Here is a 20,548-nt window from a genome sequence, read left to right as displayed (position 1 = left end):
CAGGCAGGAGCACAGGTTTCATACAGGTTAGAGCTTATTCTGTCATGGTCTGATAATGAAGCATTGTTCTTTTTTATTTGATGACTTGTTTGATCGATTGATAGCGTTCAAGTTCATTCAAGTTGTGAATGAATCGCTAGCGTCAATGCTTTTCTACGATACTACGTGTAATGTCACTTGGACATAGAATAATAAGACACTTGAGTCTGGGTTCAACAAGGGTATAACATACCCAGCCATCACCTTGTCTTGAGATGTCTTAAGATGTCTTAATTAACCAAAATAAGACATTTTGTCTGTCAAGATGTCTTAAGTCGTCTTAAGACCTAACCTGAAGACATGCACTCATGCACTCACTTAAGACATGGAGCATAAGAGCCATATTTTCTGTGACTTGAAGACACAGAACATCTTGAGATGTCTTAAGACACTGAATATCAATGTCTTAAGACAGTCAGGCGATCTTGTTCCAATAGGCTAGGTGCACGATCTCACTACTTCCTGAAAGGCAACTGGTATGAACATATCCTGTCTCACTCTATTGGTTTAATTGATTAATCAGCTGTGCGGTAAACCGTTGGAACACACAGTGCACAGCTGATTAATCAATTAAACCAATAGAGTGAGACAGGATATGTTCATACCAGTTGCCTTTCAGGAAGTAGTGAGATCGTGCACCTAGCCTATTGGAATAATTCAAGTATAATAATGAATTATCCTATTATATATTTTACATTATGAATTAGTTAATAATAATTCAATTGGTGTGTCCCAGGACAAAAAAATGCATGTCATGTGGATAAAAGGTATTAACTGTGAAGTTTAAGTGTTTTCAACACGATGAGCATAAACAACGAGTGACATCTCTGGGAAGTTGATAAAACATTTAATAGTTCAATTAAATTAAAAAGTACAATGAAATAGAAAAGTACAAAATAGTTTAATACAAGTAAATACAGTGTATTAAATATGAAAACAAGTAAATAGTATAATATTAAATAATTAATTAAATAAATAAAATAAATATATATCAAATATATTATATTCTTAAATATATTACATTATTATATACAATTTCATTTTTATCTTTTAAAAAAAATTAACAAATCATTAAATATTAAAACAAGTAAATAGTATAATAAATATTAATTAAATAAATAGAATAAATATATAACAAATATATTATATTATTAAATATATTAAATTATTACGGTATATACAATTTCATTTTTATAAAATATGGGAGGGAACGGGAGGGAACTGAACGAGTCATGCCACAGCTTAACAAGCGGATAGCCTGCCTTGATGCTTAGCAACCGGAGACGCTGTTTCGTAATAGACGGAGACCTCCTCCAATCAGAACTGAAGGTCCTGTCATTGTTACGTCCAATAAGGTTCCACGGTAGGCGTGGGAGAGACGCACCAAACTTTAAACACTAAAGGAAGTTGTTGGAACTGGTGGCACTGCAATTACAAGCTCTTTTACTTCGGGGCTGAGGGCTGTTCTAAAAAAAAAAAACAGTCATGTCAGCAGACATCAGCTTGTCTGACTTGGTGAACCTGTCTATCGGTACACCTGAAGTCGGAGGTGTCAACTTCAATGCGTTGCACACCCTATTGCACGCGCTCGTGGGACACCTCCAAATCAAACATGTAACAACGAACTGGAGAGAGGAGGATGCCCCACCACAGGAGCGTCACACCATGGAGGACAAACTGCGGCAGATAGAAAGGCAGATCGCCTCCCTGGAGAAGCTTCCCAGCGGCACGGAGCTGTTGAGCCGCACCGCCCCCGGGACCACACCGGTCAACGACATGTGGCAGCTGATGCAGCTCCGACGCAAAGCTCAGGCCAATGAGGACGGCGTGTCCAAGGTGAGGCTCCTCCTCAAAATGCCATAATGAGTTATGACAGTGTAATGAATTATGAATGAGTTATCATCTTGTGATAAATGCCCAAATACATTTATTTGGTACTACTGTGGTAGACTGTGGTAAACTGTGGTAAACTGTGGTAGACTGTGGATGACAGTGTAGGTTAGAGAGAGAGGATGACAGTGTAGGTTAGAGAGAGAGGATGACAGTGTAGGTTAGAGAGAGAGGATGACAGTGTAGGTTAGAGAGAGAGGATGACAGTGATGTTTCACTGTCATCCTCAGCACCAATGTTTCCGTTGGTGGCGCTATGGGGTGGCACTGTGTATGCATGTATGTGTATGTATATATACATATGTATGTATATGTTAATGTATGTTAATGTATGTCAATGAGCTTCATGTTAATGAGCTTCATGCTAATTAGCTTCATGCTAATGAGCTGTATGTTAATGAGCTGTATGTTAATTAGCTGTGTGTGTCTCTGTGTGTGTGTGTATACGTGTGTCTGTGTGTGTATATGCTAATGAGCTGTATGTTAATGAGCTTCATGTTAATGAGCTTCATGCTAATGAGCTGTATGTTAATGAGCTGTATGTTAATTAGCTGTATGTTAATTAGCTGTGTGTATACGTGTGTCTGTGTGTGTGTATGTTAATGAGCTGTATGTTAATGAGCTTCATGTTAATGAGCTTCATGCTAATGAGCTTCATGCTAATGAGCTTCATGCTAATGAGCTGTATGTTAATGACAGCTATGTTAATGAGCTGTCAAAGTGGGCGGAGCTTGTGTAAAAGTGGGCGGAGCTTGTGTAAAAGTGGGCGGAGCTTGTGTAAAAGTGGGCGGAGCTTGTGTAAAAGTGGGCGGAGCTTAAGTCAAAGTGGGCGGAGCTTAAGTCAAAGTGGGCGGAGCTTAAGTCAAAGTGGGCACAACAACCACACACACACGCGCACGAACACACACGCACGCACACACACGCACGCGCGCGCACGCTTAAGTCAAAGTGGGCGGAGCTTAAGTCAAAGTGGGCACAACAACCACACACGCGCGCACACACACACGCACACGCGCGCACACGCGCACGCACACACACACGCGCACACGCACGCACAAACACACGCGCACACACGCACGCACACGCGCACGTACGCACGCGCGCACACGCACACGCGCACGTACGCACGCACACACGCACACGCGCACGCACACGCACACACACACGCGCACGCACGCACACGCGCATTAAGGGCAGAGTTATCAGAGTGGTCAGAGTTATCAGAGTTATCAGAGTGGTCAGAGTGGTCAGAGTTATCAGAGTTATCAGAGTTATCAGAGTGGTCAGAGTGGTCAGAGTTATCAGAGTGGTCAGAGTGGTCAGAGTTATCAGAGTTATCAGAGTGGTCAGAGTTATCAGAGTTATCAGAGTGGTCAGAGTGGTCAGAGTGGTCAGAGTGGTCAGAGTTATCAGAGTTATCAGAGTGGTCAGAGTTATCAGAGTGGTCAGAGTTATCAGAGTTATCAGAGTGGTCAGAGTTATCAGAGTGGTCAGAGTTATCAGAGTGGTCAGAGTTATCAGAGTGGTCAGAGTGGTCAGAATTATTATTATTATTTTTTTTTTGTGATCGACCAAATGTTTTATTTTGTGATCGACCAAGATCCTTATCGATCAATTATCGATCGTCGATGCCCACCCCTAGTTTTCAAGAGGAACATGCCCTGCTCCTAGAGAGCCGCAGGGGAAAGTAGCCTAATGTTGTTGAGCAGAATCATTATGAGCAACAAGGTTTCACATTCTAAATCCCACCTTTGTTGTTATCTAATGCAAACTAACTTGTTGGTGGTAAAGCAAATTACACAGAGGAGCAGAGGTCTCCGCTATCTTCATTGACATTGCCCAGACTTGCCAGTCTGCCTGTCTGTCTGTCTGTCTGTCTGTCTGTCTGTCTGTCTGTCTGTCCATCTCTCTTTCTCTCTCTCTCTCTCTCTCTCTCTCTCTCTCTCTCTCTCTCTCTCTCTCCCTCTCTCTCTCTCTCTCCCTCTCTCTCTCTCCCTCTCTCCCTCCCTCCCTCCCTCTCTCTCTCTCCCTCTCCCTCCCTCTCCCTCCCTCTCTCTCTCCCTCTCTCTCTCTCTCTCTCTCTCTCTCTCTCTCTCTCTCTCTCTGGTCTGTCTGTGTAATTAGTCCCCTGCAGAGATGGCTGTGGTTGTCAGGGGAAGAATAGCACTCAGGTGATATAGGGGGTGCAGCCAGCGGGTACAGACACGGTGCCTCTTTGAAAATGCCATCTGAATCATTCATGCTCCCGTGGGCACACATGCCCCGGTGGGTCAACTACAGTATCCACTGCCCCTGAATGTCAGCCTACCTCTGTCTGTCTGCCACATCCCTGGAGAACCCCATTCAGCCTCTATCTAACCTCATAACTACCTACTGGATGTAGCCTACCTGGGGGAGCATTAGGCTGTCAGCCAGGGTCACGAATCAACCCATTGCAGAGGTTGGCATTGAGGCATTGGCATTGAGGAAAGGCATTGTGATCGTGAGAGGGGGGATATGCCCCCGGGAGTTTTTCCCCAGCTATGAGAGGGGGCAGCGGAAGTCCGCTTGAGTGGCATTCTGCGTTCACTGTGTTCACAGCAGCCTGGAAGCATTCCAGCCCACCGGCCATCTTAGTCAGGCCCGGTTAATGGCTGACTATTCTGAATGAGCTGGCTGGCTAAAGAGTAACAGAGAGGTAGAGCGGATGGTTTTCTTTCCCCTGTTCGCGAAACAACTTCCTCATTGTGGGTGAAGTGAGATGACCGAAAATACTGCTTTAGTATAGGCTACTTGATGTTGGTAATTTTTTTACTCTTTCGCTAGGGGGTTCCTTTTTGCTTTTTGTATTTTTTGGGGGGTCGGTTTGCATTGCGTGCGTGCGTCACTGGGTCACTTGTATTTATATTGGCCCGCTAGTGACCATTGTCAACAGACTCCACGGTGTGATGCTGGTCCAGATGTGGAGGACAGAACCATGGAAGAGGCTGGGCATGAAGCCCAAACACCCTCCAAACAAACAGACAGAGCCAGACAGACAAACAGAGACCCGGGGGCCATTGTATCGGGAGCGGGATGAGAAGGCCCTAGTCCGAGGCGATAAGAGACTTTCTGCATAAAGCTTTCCTCCTGTCGCTGATGTATGATCATCATTTACTATGTTCCCCACTATATCAGATCAGCCTCAAGAGGGGCTCGTTACAGATAATGTCATGGGACATTAACCCTATCACACATTTTAATTTATCAGGTGTTGGATTAGCGGGTTGCCAAGTTAGAATTGGAGTAGACCTATGTGTTTTCCTATGCTGTTTGCAAGGGTAAAAAGGACCCTTACAGTATGTCTAATTAGAGATGTTCTATAGAGGCATGGGTCTAATTGTCTTTTAGAGACGCTTGAGATGATCGATAGATGGTGGACCTTTCAGGTCTTTCGAAAAAGGCAGGTCATAGATCACTTCCGTTTTCGCTCGCTCACTTACGTATTAACCACCTGTTAGTCATCCAGACATGTCTCTGAAGCTCCGTCGGGTGGCTATGCGTCATTTCATGCCCGGGCACATTTGACAGAAGTTAAACACAACCTCTGACATGCATGGGGACCCAGGTCAATACATTCAAAGCCACCGTAGGAATTTATTTTGCTTCAGTGTTGGTTTGTATATAACAAAACAACTCATTTGTAATATGCAAAACCCCAAAGCGAATTCCTCCGTTTACCCTGTCAACAAGGGGAAAACAAATAGCTGTGATAAAGAGAGGGGTAGCAGGGGTTAATGTACGCACTGAACTAGCTGCAGTCTGCTCCTTCTTCCTGTTGAATCCTTGGATACCACACCAGAAAGCTGTGTAACAGCTTGTGTATCTTATCCACGGCATGTGGACTATAGTGGCATGGTAACTTCCTTTAGGGTCAAAGGTTAGAGGGATGAAGCCATAGAGGGGATTTTTTTGGGATAACTCCTAAATTAAGGGTGTGATCTTCAAAGGTGGTGGCAGCCAGTGGGATCTCTACTTTATTGAGTGTCTGAGATCTCACTGGGAGATAGGAGCTTAGGAAAAAAGTCAATTTCAAGTGGTTTGTGGGAGAAAATCATCAACGTTGATGGTCATAGTAGTCATAGTAATGAAACATAGAAACAAACTGAAATCCGAAGGCGTGGTATTGAATTGACAGATTTGCCAACTTATTTCACATGTCAGCCCCCTTCTCTATTGTGTTTCTAGTTCATGGCGCTGATCCAGGACCTGCTGAAGGAGATCCAGGACCTGAAGGAGTCCAGAGACGGCCTGAAGAAGGAGGTCAAGAGCCTCAAGAACCAACTGGACCAGGTGAGATCCACAGTAGTGGAGCAATCAATACTGGCAACCCTGTTTTAATCACTTTGTTTGTCATTGTAAGGGAGGGATTACTGAGGAGGCATGGCAACTTATCTCTCTCATCTAGTATCTGCGGTAGGAGACCCAGTTGTCATCACAGGGAATCCCCCCCCCTCCCACCGCCCCCATCTCTCCCCTACCCCACACAAGGGTGGAATAGAGGGTCATGGACAGTAGTGCTGGCCTCCTCCCTCCCATGGAGGGGCATGGAGTCACACAAGGGCCACCAGCATCAAACGGCTTATAGAGAACCGTTTGACACGGTCTCTCTTTCTCCCTCGCCCGTCACTCAGCCCAGCTCACTAGTGACTAGGACAATAGGGATCATCCTACATATCTGTTTCCATGTGGTACTTTGACGTTGCTTTGTGTGTTTGTGCTCCAGCTCGATGTGGGTGTGCTGGCAGACAGGATCACAGTTGTGGAGGAGTGCTGTCATCGTGTGGACGACCTGGAAACTGCCACGGTGAGTTTAACTAACGGGGCCTTCTTGGTTAATCAATAGCAAACTCAGAAAATGTCATTCAAATGGCGTTGCCACTGACAAGGTTGTTGTTGTTGTTGTTGTTGTTGCTGCTGTTGTTGTTGTTGCTGTTGTTGTTGTGGCGAGCAATAGTAAATAAAGGTTAGTAAAAGTTAGTATCTCTCTTTCCTCCTCTTGTTTGTCTGTTCCTCCTCTCCTCTCTACCACAGAGAGAGCTGCAGAACACCGTGGCGCTGTATCCCCACCCAGACGAGATGAACCAGTGTGTCACATGGGACATCATGCAGTCGGCCTTGGTTAGCGAGCGACAGAAGCTTCAAAAGGCATGTTCTTATATGGCAACTGACATTCTGCCCTTCAAAATGAATCATGCCACTTTTTTAAAAACTAAAACTAGTCTAAAATAGTCTAAGATAATCTAAACTTTCCGTCAATATAGACTAAAACTAAACTAAAACTACATAGTCTAAAACTAAAACTAGTCTAACCTAAAACTAGACAGCTAAAGATCTAGGGACAGGGATAATGTTACATTATTACATTACATTTTTGACATTTAGCGCAGACGCCTTTATCCCAAAAAGTATTTGTCTAAGTAAGTGAATCATCTAGCCGTCACTCATCATAAGAAAAATACATTTATGCTAGGACCAGGGGCCATTGGCAGTCACGATGCTAGAATGCTAGAATAATTACTTTTTTAAATGTATTTGTATATTTTATTAATGAAGAGGAGCACACTTTCTACCAGTGCTTTGTATTGATGTTAGTGTTTCTCTCTCGTGCGTCTAGGAGCTCAGAGACTCAGTGCCCGTCTCAGTCCCCACTGCAGTAGGCGAGCCTGCCACCCCTCTCCACAGTGCCACTCCCTACATCGCCTCTTCCAACGCCGACACGGTCCCCGCCTCGCCTTTCGCCGCGACTGCCCCAGGTTCCGTAGCCCCTGGTTCCGTAGCCCCTGGTTCCGTAGCCCCTGCCCCTGCCACACCCACCCAGAGCAGGACCACCCAGAGCAGGACCGCCCTGCCCCATCTGTCCACCTCTGACGAGGCTCTGGGTGGTGGGCGATCCGTGACCCGCGTGGCCAGCGGAGCGGAGCGCTACCCGGAGGCCGTGGAGGCCCTGAGGGACGTAGGCACGCTCAGGGAGAGGCATGAGACCCTGGAGGCCAGGGTGGAGCTGCTGGAGGAGCGCAAGGCCGACCAGGCCCAGCTGCAGAACCTCAGGAAGCTCATCGCTGATCTAGGTGAGGTGACACGGTCGTCACAGAGGTCAGGGTACGGTTCCTGTACCGAATGGCCTCTTTAGTGAGGGACCTCAATATGTGGTTGTTGTGTTAGCGGGCTGAAGATAGTCTTGTTTTTTTCAGGTGACAAAGATGTGCCTGGCAACCTGCTGGATCAGCTGACTCACCTGAGAACTCTGGTGGACAGCCTAATGAGTGACAGAGAGAAGGTGAAGAGAGGAAGGGATACACACGTACATACACACACACACACATGCACACACGCACGCACACACGCACGCACGGACGCACACTCACACTCACACTCACACTCACACACACACACACACACACACACACACACACTCACACACACACACACACACACACACGCACACACTCCGACTTCATAAACACACACTCGCTTAACAACCCCCCCATACACCAATTCTTCGAGCCTGTCTTCTGAGGCAGTTGTTCCCATGGTGTTGATGATGACACTGTGTCCGTGTCCCTGCTGTAGGTGGGAGAGCTGGAGCAGCTGATTATGAGCGTAGGGACAGAGACAAGGACAGGCAAGGACACAGCGGGAGGCTCCCACTCAGAGGAGGCCAGCGAGTCAGACACAGAGGACCAGGGCAACCTGTCCCCTGACTCATCTCAGAACAGGCAGTTCAAAATGCAGATAGCATACCTCAGGTAAACAACGAGCAGCGATAAACAGGTCAGCTTTGCCAGCACTGACTGGATCGAACACAGCTGCTTTTCTACGGTTTCGTATAGAAGCGTGTCGATTCTGTGTCAACGTTCGTGCCACTGTGTTTTACATAACAGACATAAGAAAATGTCCCACAGTTTGTAATTGTTTGGGCAGCTGAAGTATAGTTGTTTGTAAAGGGGAAGAGTAAAGGTCAAGGTGGTCCACTCCTTATGGTCTCCTGCTCCTGTTCCACCTGTTCAGGAACGCAGTGCAGAAACTGGAGACGGAGGTGCAGCTGCTGAAAAAGGGGGACACCTCAGCCAAGGCTGAGCAGAAGAGCAAGAAAGACACGCATCTACAGGACCAGGTCTGACAGATACTGTAGATAAGACATGGAAACATGTATAATAGCATCAGCTTAAACAGAGAGTAATATATACTGTATATAAACGCACAGATATCTTAAAGATCAGGTCAGATAGACTTTTGGAATCTAGACAGACTACAGAAAAGTGAGACAGAAAAACAGATCAAGTCAAATCAAACGTTATCGTGTTCAGTTAGTCAGACAGACGTTGTGTGATGTCCAGCCAGGTAGATAAACGTGGTGTAACCCTCAAGTGTAGAATACAATCGCAGTTTCAGCCATAGATAATGTAGGGGCCCCTCTGGTGCCAATGGCTGCCCTCACCCTACCCTCACACTGCCCTCACACTGCCCTCCCATTCCCCTCCCACTCCCCTCCCACTCCCCTCACCCTCCCCTCACACTACCCTCCCATTCCCCTCCCACTACCCTCCCACTCCCCTCCCACTCCCCTCACCCTACCCTCCCACTACCCTCCCATTCCCCTCCCACTACCCTCCCACTGCCCTCACACTGCCCTCCCCCTACCCTCCCACTCCCCTCTCCCTCCCCTCACCCTCCCCTCACCCTCCCACTCCCCTCACCCTCCCCTCCCCCTCCCCTCCCCCTCCCCTCACACTACCCTCACACTACCCTCACACTGCCCTCACACTGCCGTCCCCCTCCCCTCACACTGCCCTCACACTGCCGTCCCCCTCCCCTCACACTGCCCTCTCAACCCCAGCTGGACAACCTGAGAGGCATGCTGGAGGACATGATGGCGTCCTCGTCCTCCATGCTCTCCCGGAGCCTCCAGCAGGAGCCCCAGGGGCCAGAGGAGCAAGGCCAGGGTCAGGGCCAGGACAGCGACGACACAGGCGGGCAGGAGGGCACGTGCCCCTCCTGTTCTGTGGACGTGAGCAGGAAGGTCAGCCAGCTGTTCCAATGCTACGAGAAGCTGCAGGGCCTGGTGACCAGCGTCGTCACGAAACAGCAGCGAGGAGGAGGAGGAGGAGGAGGCAAGACAGGAGAGGTACAGGACAGGCAGGGCTGGGCTGGGGAGAGAGGACTGACAGAATAGAGAAAGAGCTCGGTCTGTCTACCACTACGAAAGGCCAGTGGGTTGAGGGATCATTATTTAGGCGACATGCAGGGATAAGGTCAATCAGAAACTGCCTCGCAGATGGTGTTGTTAGTTGAGTTGAGTGTGTGTTGTGAGTCAAGCAGCGCGGGACCATGGCTGCGTGTTCTAGATAGAGCAGCCCACACACGTACAGCCCTCCGTCGTTGTTCTCTGACATGTTAGTCGGTGTGTCGTCTCCCTCCAGAGCACCGAGCTGATGAGCGACGTGCAGCAGGCAATCCTGCAGCTGCAGGCCGAGTGTGAGAAGCTCCACAGCACCGCCGACCACCTGATGGAGGAGCACAGCCAGAAGGAGGTTCACATCGACGTGAGTCAGGAAAGGGGAGGCACATGGGGAAAGGAGGGGTGGGGGAGGGGATGGGGTTGTTTAGAGCTTTAAGTTGTATATGTACAGTATCTGTTTCAGCCCACATTCCAAAAAGTCAAATAATGTGTTCCACAGAATCTGTACAAGTCTTTGGAGGAACTAGAAGCAAAGAAGGCTGACAAGGAGCTCCTGGAGATGGAGATTGAAATCGTGAGTGTCTTCCCCACTACATGGTGTCATTCCCGTGACATGTTGTCATTCCCGCAACATGGTGTCACTCCCACAACATGGTGTCACTCCCACAACATGGTGTCATTCCCGCAGCATGGTGTCATTCCCACAACATGGTGTCATTCCCGCGACACAGTGTCATCATGCCCAGTGTGTTATGTTCAGCCCAGGTGAACCTTGTCTCACAGCTCCCCATAGGTTCATATAAACCTAGACAAGCTTGTGCAAGTCCATACAAGCCCATAGGGGTTTCCTACATATCCTAACACGCTCAAGTTTAACGTGCGATTTGCCCAGACGAAACCCTACCAACTCCCCTCATGTCTCGACAAGCCCGATACGAGATCGTACACAAGTTCGTACGTCTACGCCTTCATCCCTACAAGCCTGTGCAGGCTGAAGCCATCCCTGGCAGGCCCGTACAAGTACAGTTATAGCGCTGATGCCCTCGCGCCTTGCCTCTCTCTCTCTCTAACCCTCCCTGTAGAAAGCAGACAAGCGGGCCCTGGAGACCAAGGTGAGCCGCATGCAGTTTGACACCATGACAGAGCAGCTCAACACCATGTTCCAGGAGCTGCTCAGCAAGATCACCGACCAGGAGCAAGGCTGGCACAGAGTCATCGAGAAGATCTCCACCGAGATGGAATGCAAGGTGGGGGCGGAGCTTGAGGTTACCGTAACCCCTCTCTAGATCTCGTATGTTACACTCTCTCTAGAGGTAGAGTCGCTCTAGGAAATATGTTTATTGGTATACTCCCTTCCGGTTTCGCAATGCTATGCCTCAGTCATCTATTATGTTCGCAAGTGTATTTATTTTTTCCCGTGCCCTTGATGACAGACATCCATTGTTTGAGATCCGTCTATGAAGTGTTCCCGTTTCCTGTGTTGTTCTCTCTCTAGTCCCGTTCTGATCCCTGTTCTAAATCGATCTCTTTTTCCGTGGCTGTAGCTGAACCGGATTGAGCTGGATCCTCTGAAGAAGCAGCTGGAGGACCGTTGGAACAACATGCGTAAACAGCTGCAGGCCCAGCCGGCCCCGGACCAGGACGACGCTGCAGGCATCAGGAAGTGAGTGACAGAGCCCCGCGGTGGCGCAGCGGTCTAAGCATCAGTCTCTGGTGCAAGCTGCCCACCGGGGACTGGGATCGAATCCCGGTCTCGCCAGATCCGGATATGGCCGGGGCCCACAGGGAGCGGCATATTGAGCGGCCGCTTCCAAGGGGGGTATAGGACTATTTCCGGACAAGGATCCGTCGCGCAACACCGCCCCCGGGGTGCCGGAATAACGGTGTTGGGCTCGAGGAGCCAGACAGCTAGTCTGCCTGGCTCTCTCCTCTGGGGCTGCCGGCCACGGGGTCGTGCGGCGGATCCTACGCAATAGGCAGGGGATAATTGGATACTAGGTTGGGTGCAATTGGATACTAAATTGGGTGAAAAAAAAGGGATAAAATCAGAAAAACTAATTTTAAAAAAAAAGGAAGTGAGTGACAGAGAGCCAGGAGGGGAGATGATGATTGGCTTATGATGGGTGTGATGTCACAGGGTCACAGCCATGTAATGTTTGGGGGCAGCAGGGTCTCTTTGTGGATCATATGGTACACATCGGTGTCATGTTCATTAACTTCCTGTGTTTATATCTCTCTCCGTGTTCATCCCTCTCTTTGCCCCTTCATAGACAGCTCTTGGCAAGGTTCCACTGCATCTCCTGCGACCGCCCCGTCGACATGCTTACCCCGAGGCCCCCCCGCAAGGTGGCGACGGGGGCCCTTTCGCAACGGAGGAGAAAAAAAACGTGTGTTTTTTAGAGTCCGACAGTGTTTCCTCTATATGCATTTATTCGTGGCGGGCCGCCACGAATACATTTTCTCTGCCACTAATTGATTCAGTCCACTTTATGACCGGAGAACAGAAAAAAATCAGATTGAAGCTAGTTTAGGCCGCTTTCAGACCTACATTTCGTTCCGATTTAGGATGTAGTAAGTTACAATATGTTACAATGTTGCAATTAACCTCGTCGGCGACGCGCTTGCAAAACAGTTTTGTGATTGGTCCGAATTTAGCGGGACATTTGGATTTCTGGAAATCCCTTCCCTCTCTCTTCGCCCATCGCCCGTCCCTTTAATCCCATAAGCGTATCCTAATCGAAAATGCAACATCATCAGCGACGACCTTGGGTTCTTGCATTTACTGCTGTTCTCTGGTTCATGTTCTTATACCAGTGCTCACTATAGAGTATTTTAAATGAACATTCGTAATGTAGCCTAGTCTAGTCTCTGATGTTCATGGTCAACTAAATCAGGCTATTTTGTGAAACAAATAATGTTCCCGAGCAGCCTCGCATCTAACGCTAGCTTCGAACTATTGATAGCATAAACGTTGGTAAATGTCACAAACGACACAGTATTGGCAGGGGGAAAAAAGGGGAGTCGAATTTTTATTGACAACGGATTTACATGCTGGAAAAACATGCAGCTGAAATTCAGGGAACATTTGGACAATAAGAGACACAACAGAGCTGTGGTCGCGTGGTCTAATTACAGGGCAATATGCGCGGGGAAAAAATAATCTATTGCCTCCCAAATCACCACGAACAGAACGGCGGAGGTACGGGTAAACAGGGCACATTTTTTTTAAATGTTGCCACCCTCTATTTTTCGGTGAAATTAAGTTTTTGTATTGAGCGCCAGTGCGTGTTGCATACCGCGAAAAAAGAACACTCCGCCACTAATGTGAAAAATCCTGGAGGAAACACTGTCCGATGCATTATTGACGTTGCGAAATTTCGCAAAATGCACTCTACATTCTAAATGCTTGACTTAGCAAAAGGTACAAACAAGTGAGAGCAATGAGAGGGGGTGCTAGCAACCAATGTTAGGGGGCCCCCTAGTGGCTGGGGCCCCCCCGCGGTGCGTCGCTTGCGGGCCCGTCCGCTACGCCACTGCCCAGGACCGTAAGTGAAAAGAAATCCCCTCAAAAAATCCCCCAAAATCCTATACTTAGACCGAAACAAATAGTTAAAAATGTAAATATACACGTATAATCATAATAATAATAATAATACATTTTATTTATATGGCGCCTTTCACGGCACTCAAGGTCGCCGTACAACAACAAATCTAAAAACAGCCACAAAATTCAAAACACAAAAAACATAGAAATATACAGTATAAAACATAGCCAGCAGCAGAGCAGCACGGGAAAAGCGAATCAACAGGGATACGCCTGCGTAAACAGGTGGGTTTTGAGGTGAGTTTTAAATGAGATGATAGAGTCAATGTTCTGTATATCTCTCTTTTTCTCCCTCCCTCCCTCTTTCTTTCTTTCTTTCTCTCTCTCCTCTTGTTTTGATACAGTCACCTGGTCACCGTGCCCTCCACCCCTGGAATGCCAAGGCCGTACACAGTGCCCTCCAACCCAATGTCCAACAGGCCGTACACAGTCTGCAGTGCTGGCGAACCTGCTCCAGCTCATAGAGGGTGAGAGCGGTCAAATACCAGATAGTAGGCTACACAGTACAATCTCACTCTCTCAGCCTGATTATGACCAGCACCAGGGGGTGCCAGAGTAACAGAATCTAATGCAGAGTCAACCTTACCATGATCACCCATCACACAAACCCAATCAGTCAGTCAGTGTTGCATGGTTCTCCAGGCATCTGACACTAGTCCGCTCTCCCTCCGCTCTCCCTCAGCCTGATGCCAGGGACCAACCACAGCCACTTTGCGCTGGCCCACTCCGACAGGAACATGGCACAGGTGCGCAGGATCCACACCATGATGTGCAGGCAGATAGAGAGAGTGCAGTGCCACCTAGGCTTCCCCGAGCGGCCCAACCGCAAGGGAGCCCTGAAGGAGATCAGCACGTACCTGCCCATCCTGGCCCCGCTGCAGAGGACCAGCCAGAGTGTTCCCAAGCTGTGAGTTAGGGTCAGGGTCAGGGTCAGGGTCAGGGTCAGGGGTCAGGGGTCAGGGACACCGGTGTCACTTCGACGGTACTGAAACCTGGGTAGTGCCCAAAAAATTGTCTGTATTGTTTTTGGAACGGTTCAGAGAAGCAGGGTCAGTGAGTCACGATGGACATGGTGTAAGCTCCCTTGAAACTGACTGAAAATGTCTCCCAACTGTCTTCCAGTACTTAACTCCCATCCGTTTTTGTCTCCTGCCTTGCCTCTCTCCTGGCTGGATAGTGAGCATATCCCTGAGATGGCAGACGACAGCAGACTACACTACCTGACCATGTACCGGAACTGTGGAGGCAGCCACACACTCACCTTCCCCAACCGCCGCTGCTCGCGCCTCCAGCACATCAGCCAGTTCAACCAGGCGGAGGAGGAGACACAGGCGCCGGTCTCCTGCACCACACTGTGCATTCAGGTGACAAGACACTCTTGTCTTGGATTGATCTCTTTGGAGTTACTGCTTTGCACGAGTTATGCGACCCGCTTACTAGCCATGACTAGTCGACGTTCGGCCTACCCAGTGAATGTTGATGTGGAGAGTATGTATTTGGTGGCTATGCTAATGTCTGACTGCTCTTGTCCGTACGGGGTAGCCGGAGGAGGTGGACATCCGAGGATTGGACGGACACATATACAAGGGTCGTCGGAACACGAAAGGGGTCAAGACCGTGGACGCCAAACTACCTGACATCTCTCCCAAAGACGGTATGGGTTTTCTCTGTGATGCTAATAGAATGTACTATTAGCAGTTTAAATGCAGTCTGGGGACTTGATAATAACCCCAAAAATATTATTATAAATGAATATTCACGTTCATCTTCCCATCTGATCATGTTAGTCAATACCAGCAAAAAGCGAAATGCAGAGGGAATGTTCCCACAGGTCTAATTTTACAAAGATAGCCCTCCCTCAGAAAAGCGATCTAACATGGAGTGTGTTAGATGCCTGCATGCTGTCACAGTGCGGGGTGTGTAATGATAGTGTTCACTGCTGACAGCCCATACAGACTCCTCCTCCTCATGACCAGTGGAACGCACCTTTTAGGATTGTCTAGAGTCCCCCCCCACCCCTCTCTCTCTCTCTCTGAAATGTTCTTTCAATTTAAATCTTAAAGGGCTTTATTGGCATGGGAAACGTACGTTTACATTGCCAAAGCAAGTGTGAAGAGAAAAACAAAAAAGAGTGTAATGTACGACTAGAATAAAGACATGATTAAACAGAGCTGGGTATATGTATAGTATACAGGTAGATAAAGATAACTTAAAATAGGAATAGAAAAGTACTCTCTCTCTCTCTCTCACGCCCCTGGGACTTGTTACGCCACACATCTTCAGATAAAAATCACATCTGCGTTCGTCGGTCCCTGCCCTAACTGTCTCTCGGCCCATCCACGGAACTAGGGCTTGTAGTGTGTGTGTGGGGGGGGGAATCAGAGAGGAGTGTGGTGATGGAATGAAGGAGGGAGGCTCTGGAATGGAGTGGGAGTCGGAGGAAGTTCAGGAGAAAGGGAAGTGGTGATTGTAGTTTGGTGTTTGATCAGGGTGGGGTTGGGTCGAGGAAGAATGCGGCATGTGTTTGTTTGGGAGTTTGTGTTTGAGGAGTGTGAGGTGTGCTGAGGAAGGGAAAGTGAGGAGGAGGAGAAGAAGGAGGAGGAGGAGGTGGAGAAGATGTTAGGTGGAAGGAGATAGGAGCATGGTTTATGAGAAGGGGTATTTTAGGGTTTAAATAGTGGTGGGGTTTGGGAGTGAGGGAGAGGAAATCAGAATGGTCTGTGTTGGGGGGTGGGGGGAACCAGCTGTTAATGTTCCACACTGGAAAGAACCAAATGTTTCTGGGTTACCTAAGAGAGTAGATCTGGTGTCTATAACCGACTGTATGTACATTTTACTGAGCTGGGGGAAATGCTGTTTCATTCATCACATAGTTTCAGTCTTTTAATCTTCTTTTCATCTGTTCCTACAAATCAGCCCCTCGTCATAAGAAAGCTTGAACTTTTGTTGAAAAATGTCCAGGCTTGGAAGCGATTTCACGGCTCACCGAATTCTCCATTAAACAACGTTGTTTATCAAGAATGTTTGTTTGTTAAACAACGTTCGGGGCGGATATTTGGTATTGTCAGAATCTCTGGGATTTACGAGGCCTCTCCCGAAAGGGTGTATTTTGGGCAAGAGCTGGGAGAGGAGAGGGAGGGAGGGGGGGGGGGTGGGTGGTGGTAGGTAGTGCTGGTGTATGTTTGGTATGGGTACTCGTACGAATGTCAGGGGGCCTTGATTTTTATTGTTGTGCTTTGATGGCAGGCATGTGCAAGAGCAAAGACAAGGTCATGTGCTCCCAGTCCCAGAAGTCTGGCAGCACAGACCCGTGCCGCGGGACTCCTGTGAGGCCACAGAGTGCCAAGACCCAGCGGAGCCGCTCAGGTGAGTGACACTGGTGGCGTGACACATTTACCACCCCCAAAATATCTGTATTTCACCAAAAGATACCACAGAACGATACTAAATAAAACAATCCTCCGATTTTACACGTGAAAAAACCCGACTCCAATGCTTCAGTTTGGCAGTTATATAAAAGTATATAAAGATAGTAGCAGTCACCTGACCCCTGACCTTTCACCCTTGCCCCCCTTCCCTCCCTCTCTGTACCGGTATCTCCCAGCCTCAAGCAGCTCAGTGCGGGACCGGACCATGTCCTCCCTCGGTTGTCTCTCCCAGGGCACCCTCCTGCCCCAGAGCTCGTCCCACACAGACACCACCAGCGAGCTGCAGCCAGGCCTGGAGCTCCACATGGACCTGAGCCAGTCTGAGGAAGAGCCTGTGACCACCCTGTAGGGGGCACCACAGAGCCCCCTGCACATCACTTTTTTTTCTTCTCTATCCTATTTTAATAAACTGTTTACATCAGCAGCAAGCGGGCATCCTGGTGTCCATTTTGTAATGGAGCAGAGTTGGAGGGTATCTAGTCAGATGATCCTCTTCCCATGTCATTTAAGGTATCACAATTGGAGGACAAATTGACGGGACGTTCATGATATCGATTCACTGTATTCATGCCTGATGTTCTAGAGGAAACTGGAACTGTCGGCAGAGTTGTGCAATTGTCCTACTGGAAGGTTGATACTAGGGGTGGGCATCGACGATCGATAATTGATCGATAAGGATCTTGGTCGATCACAAAATAAAACATTTGGTCGATCACAAAAAAAAAATTGGGGACAAGGGGCCCACCTTGGGTTCACTGAATACAAAGCAAGTGGAGGAAGAACCATTCCTAAGAGGATGAAGAAGTTGCTCATGGCAGTTGACACACTGTCTGCAAGCAATGCTGACTGTGAACGGGGGTTCAGCACAATGAACAACATCATAACTGAGTATAGGAGCAAACTGACAACAAGAAATGCAGCAAATCTCCTCTTCATCAGCTCTGTGGGACCTCCATGCAGACAGTGGGATCCACTGCCTTATGTGAAGACTTGGCTAGGCAAAGGAAGAAGAGCAGCCCACTCAACAAGTTGCATGACTCGCCAATACACAGAAGACAAGGATAACTACTTCAGCCCTCTGTGGAAAATGTGGAAAAGTGTTTAGGTGTTCCCACTTTCCCAGGGACCTAGATCCAGCTAGTAGTTTACAACCAGCTGGTAGCTAGTGATAACAATTATTCAGACTCTTCTGAACCTAAAACCAGGGGTGAAAGTGGTTTGAGTTTCTTACAGGAACTATAGGCTACTACCCCAACCTTCATCGTTTCATATTGTTCTCCTCCTGCCCCCAGCTTCATGCATCCCTGAACACACACATCGTGGTGTTGGTGTCGAAATTAGAAACACTTTAGGGCTGCCATGTTTCACCAAAAGTTTGGAGTGAGAGTTTTTGGTGGTGGAGCGACCCAAAACTGTGCACGTTTTGGTAGCGGCGGCCCCTCTCTCCCACACAATTATTTGTGCTAGTTTCCTGCAATTTTAAACCAGCACAAGAAATGAAAATAATTGGAACATTTGATAAAACAAGAGAAATTCAGATAATATATCTTAAGTCTTAATAAACAAATACAGTAGCCTACAGAGTCTAAAACAAAATTGGGCCTCATCAAGTGAACTCAACCCCTTGGTCAGCAGCAGAAAGACCCTTGGTCATCATCTTATATACAGTGCATAGATGGCTATCATGTTATACAGTACATACCAGGGTTTTCCTGGGTCAAAATCAAGCCTTGGAGGTTGATGTTGTGCACGCGCAGTGCGCCCAAATTTTCTTTGAGGGACCTCCAATTGTTGTATTTGTATTGTAAATTGTAATTATTATTATTAATAATAATAATAATAATAATAATAATAATAATAATAATAATACGATGCGATTTGAAAGTACCAGTAGGCTACCAGATACGTATGCACATATTTTGCTACCAGGGTTGCCAGATGGAATTGACAATTTCCAGCCCAACCAGTCTACAAGCTGCCGAATCCACCCGTCCAGTGTGACCAAAAGTAGCCCAATCTGGCAACACGGCTTGCTTATGGAAGCATATAGTGGACTAAGTTCAAATGTTAATGCAATTTGAGATTGCATTTGCATGTTCCACTTTTGCATGCATTCTTTCAGACAATATTCAAATTCAAATGCAATTCTAATGAGCGGATGTGTTTCCTAGAACATATAAATGCAATTGCTAATCACATTATTGCATTACAATTTGAATATTGACTCAAATAACGCAGGCAAAAATGGCAAATGAATATGCTATTTTGGGATTGCATAGTCATTTTCACATTAGAATGAAAATTTGAATTTTGTCAGCTACAAAGCGGATGTGTTTACTAGAACATGTAAATGCAATTGCGTATCACATTATTGCATTACAATTTGAATATTGACTCAAATAACACAGGCAAAACTGGCAAATGAATATGCTATTTTGGGATTGCATAGTAATTTTTACATTAGAATGAACTTGTCAGTTTTGTCAGTTACAAAGCAGCGCATGACTTTGAAAATTAAATGTCAAATGGCTTTGCATTATCATTTTAATATTGACAGCGAATGTGCACATCAGGTACATGAAAATGAAAATGCGAATCATTAGAATTGCATTTGAATTTGAATATTGTCTGAAAGAATGCATGCAAAAGTGGAACATACAAATGCAATCTCAAATTGCATTAACATTTGAATTAGGTCCACTATATGCTTCCATACGGCGCGACTGTAATCCCGGTCGGACTGTCTCAGTGCCCAGTGCTGCCCACCCAACCACGTCGCGTCGCGTCGGGTCTACTGTAAAGCGGGTTAACATGTCCTTTTCAAAGGTATTAAAATAGACGCAACGAAACATAACGTCAGCCATGTGTTTCCTTGTTGGAAATTATGGATCGTGAATCGTGATTGCTTCTGCACTCTGCAGCAATCGGATTTTGATTGACAGGCAGCTGCATCTCTTCCCCCAACGGCGTTCCGGCACAGAAAGTCTTGCCGGAACGCCGCACCGGACCGTTCCGGCCCACTTTCACCTATGCCTAAAACGGATGACAGTAATAAAGAATGGATGGAAATGAATGAACCTCAGTTATTGGGAAGAAACACTTGAGTTAACCCAGTTTGTGTTTAAAAAAAATCTGTTCAAAAAGGAGACTTGAAGAGACACATGATAGTTCACACAGGAGAGAAACAATTTAATTGTTCAGTGTGTGGTAAATGTTTTGCTCAAAAAGGAGAGTTGCAATCACACATGATAGTCCACATAGGAGAGTCTATGTTGTAGAGTCTGAGTTATGAGGCTGTTATAATGTTTAAATAAATAATTTAAACATTATATTATTATTATTATCAAGTGTTTCTAATTTCAACACCAACACCAAGATGTGTGTGTTC

At 47.2% G+C, this 20,548-nt stretch overlaps 3 protein-coding genes across 3 annotated transcripts in view; all 3 read left to right on the top strand.

Moving 5' to 3' along the window:
• Positions 1-20,548, top strand: part of echs1 (enoyl CoA hydratase, short chain, 1, mitochondrial) — a 418,160-nt gene that overhangs the window by 185,997 nt on the left and 211,615 nt on the right. The gene's annotated exons all lie outside the window — the stretch shown is intronic.
• On the top strand, positions 1,525-12,528 carry LOC308152369 (glutamine-rich protein 2-like; the record flags this gene model as incomplete). The annotated part of the gene is made up of 13 exons (XM_080525334.1): positions 1,525-1,875; positions 6,135-6,239; positions 6,673-6,753; positions 6,981-7,094; positions 7,564-8,017; positions 8,141-8,226; positions 8,520-8,695; positions 8,958-9,063; positions 10,370-10,492; positions 10,628-10,702; positions 11,211-11,375; positions 11,673-11,791; positions 12,399-12,528. The coding sequence occupies 13 exons, from the start codon at positions 1,525-1,527 to the stop codon at positions 12,526-12,528; spliced, it is 2,085 nt and encodes a 694-aa protein (XP_080381460.1).
• On the top strand, positions 14,108-17,509 carry LOC308152282 (glutamine-rich protein 2-like; the record flags this gene model as incomplete). Its single annotated transcript, XM_080525216.1, has 6 exons — positions 14,108-14,199; positions 14,415-14,639; positions 14,910-15,096; positions 15,275-15,386; positions 16,979-17,098; positions 17,337-17,509. The coding sequence occupies 6 exons, from the start codon at positions 14,108-14,110 to the stop codon at positions 17,507-17,509; spliced, it is 909 nt and encodes a 302-aa protein (XP_080381342.1).

The sequence above is a fragment of the Nansenia antarctica genome (genome assembly GCF_963989245.1).
Source record: "Nansenia antarctica genome assembly, chromosome: 1".
Taxonomy (NCBI): Eukaryota; Metazoa; Chordata; class Actinopteri; order Argentiniformes; family Microstomatidae; genus Nansenia; species Nansenia antarctica.
Note: the sequence above shows the minus strand (reverse complement) of the source record. Positions and strands in the feature narration are given on the sequence as shown.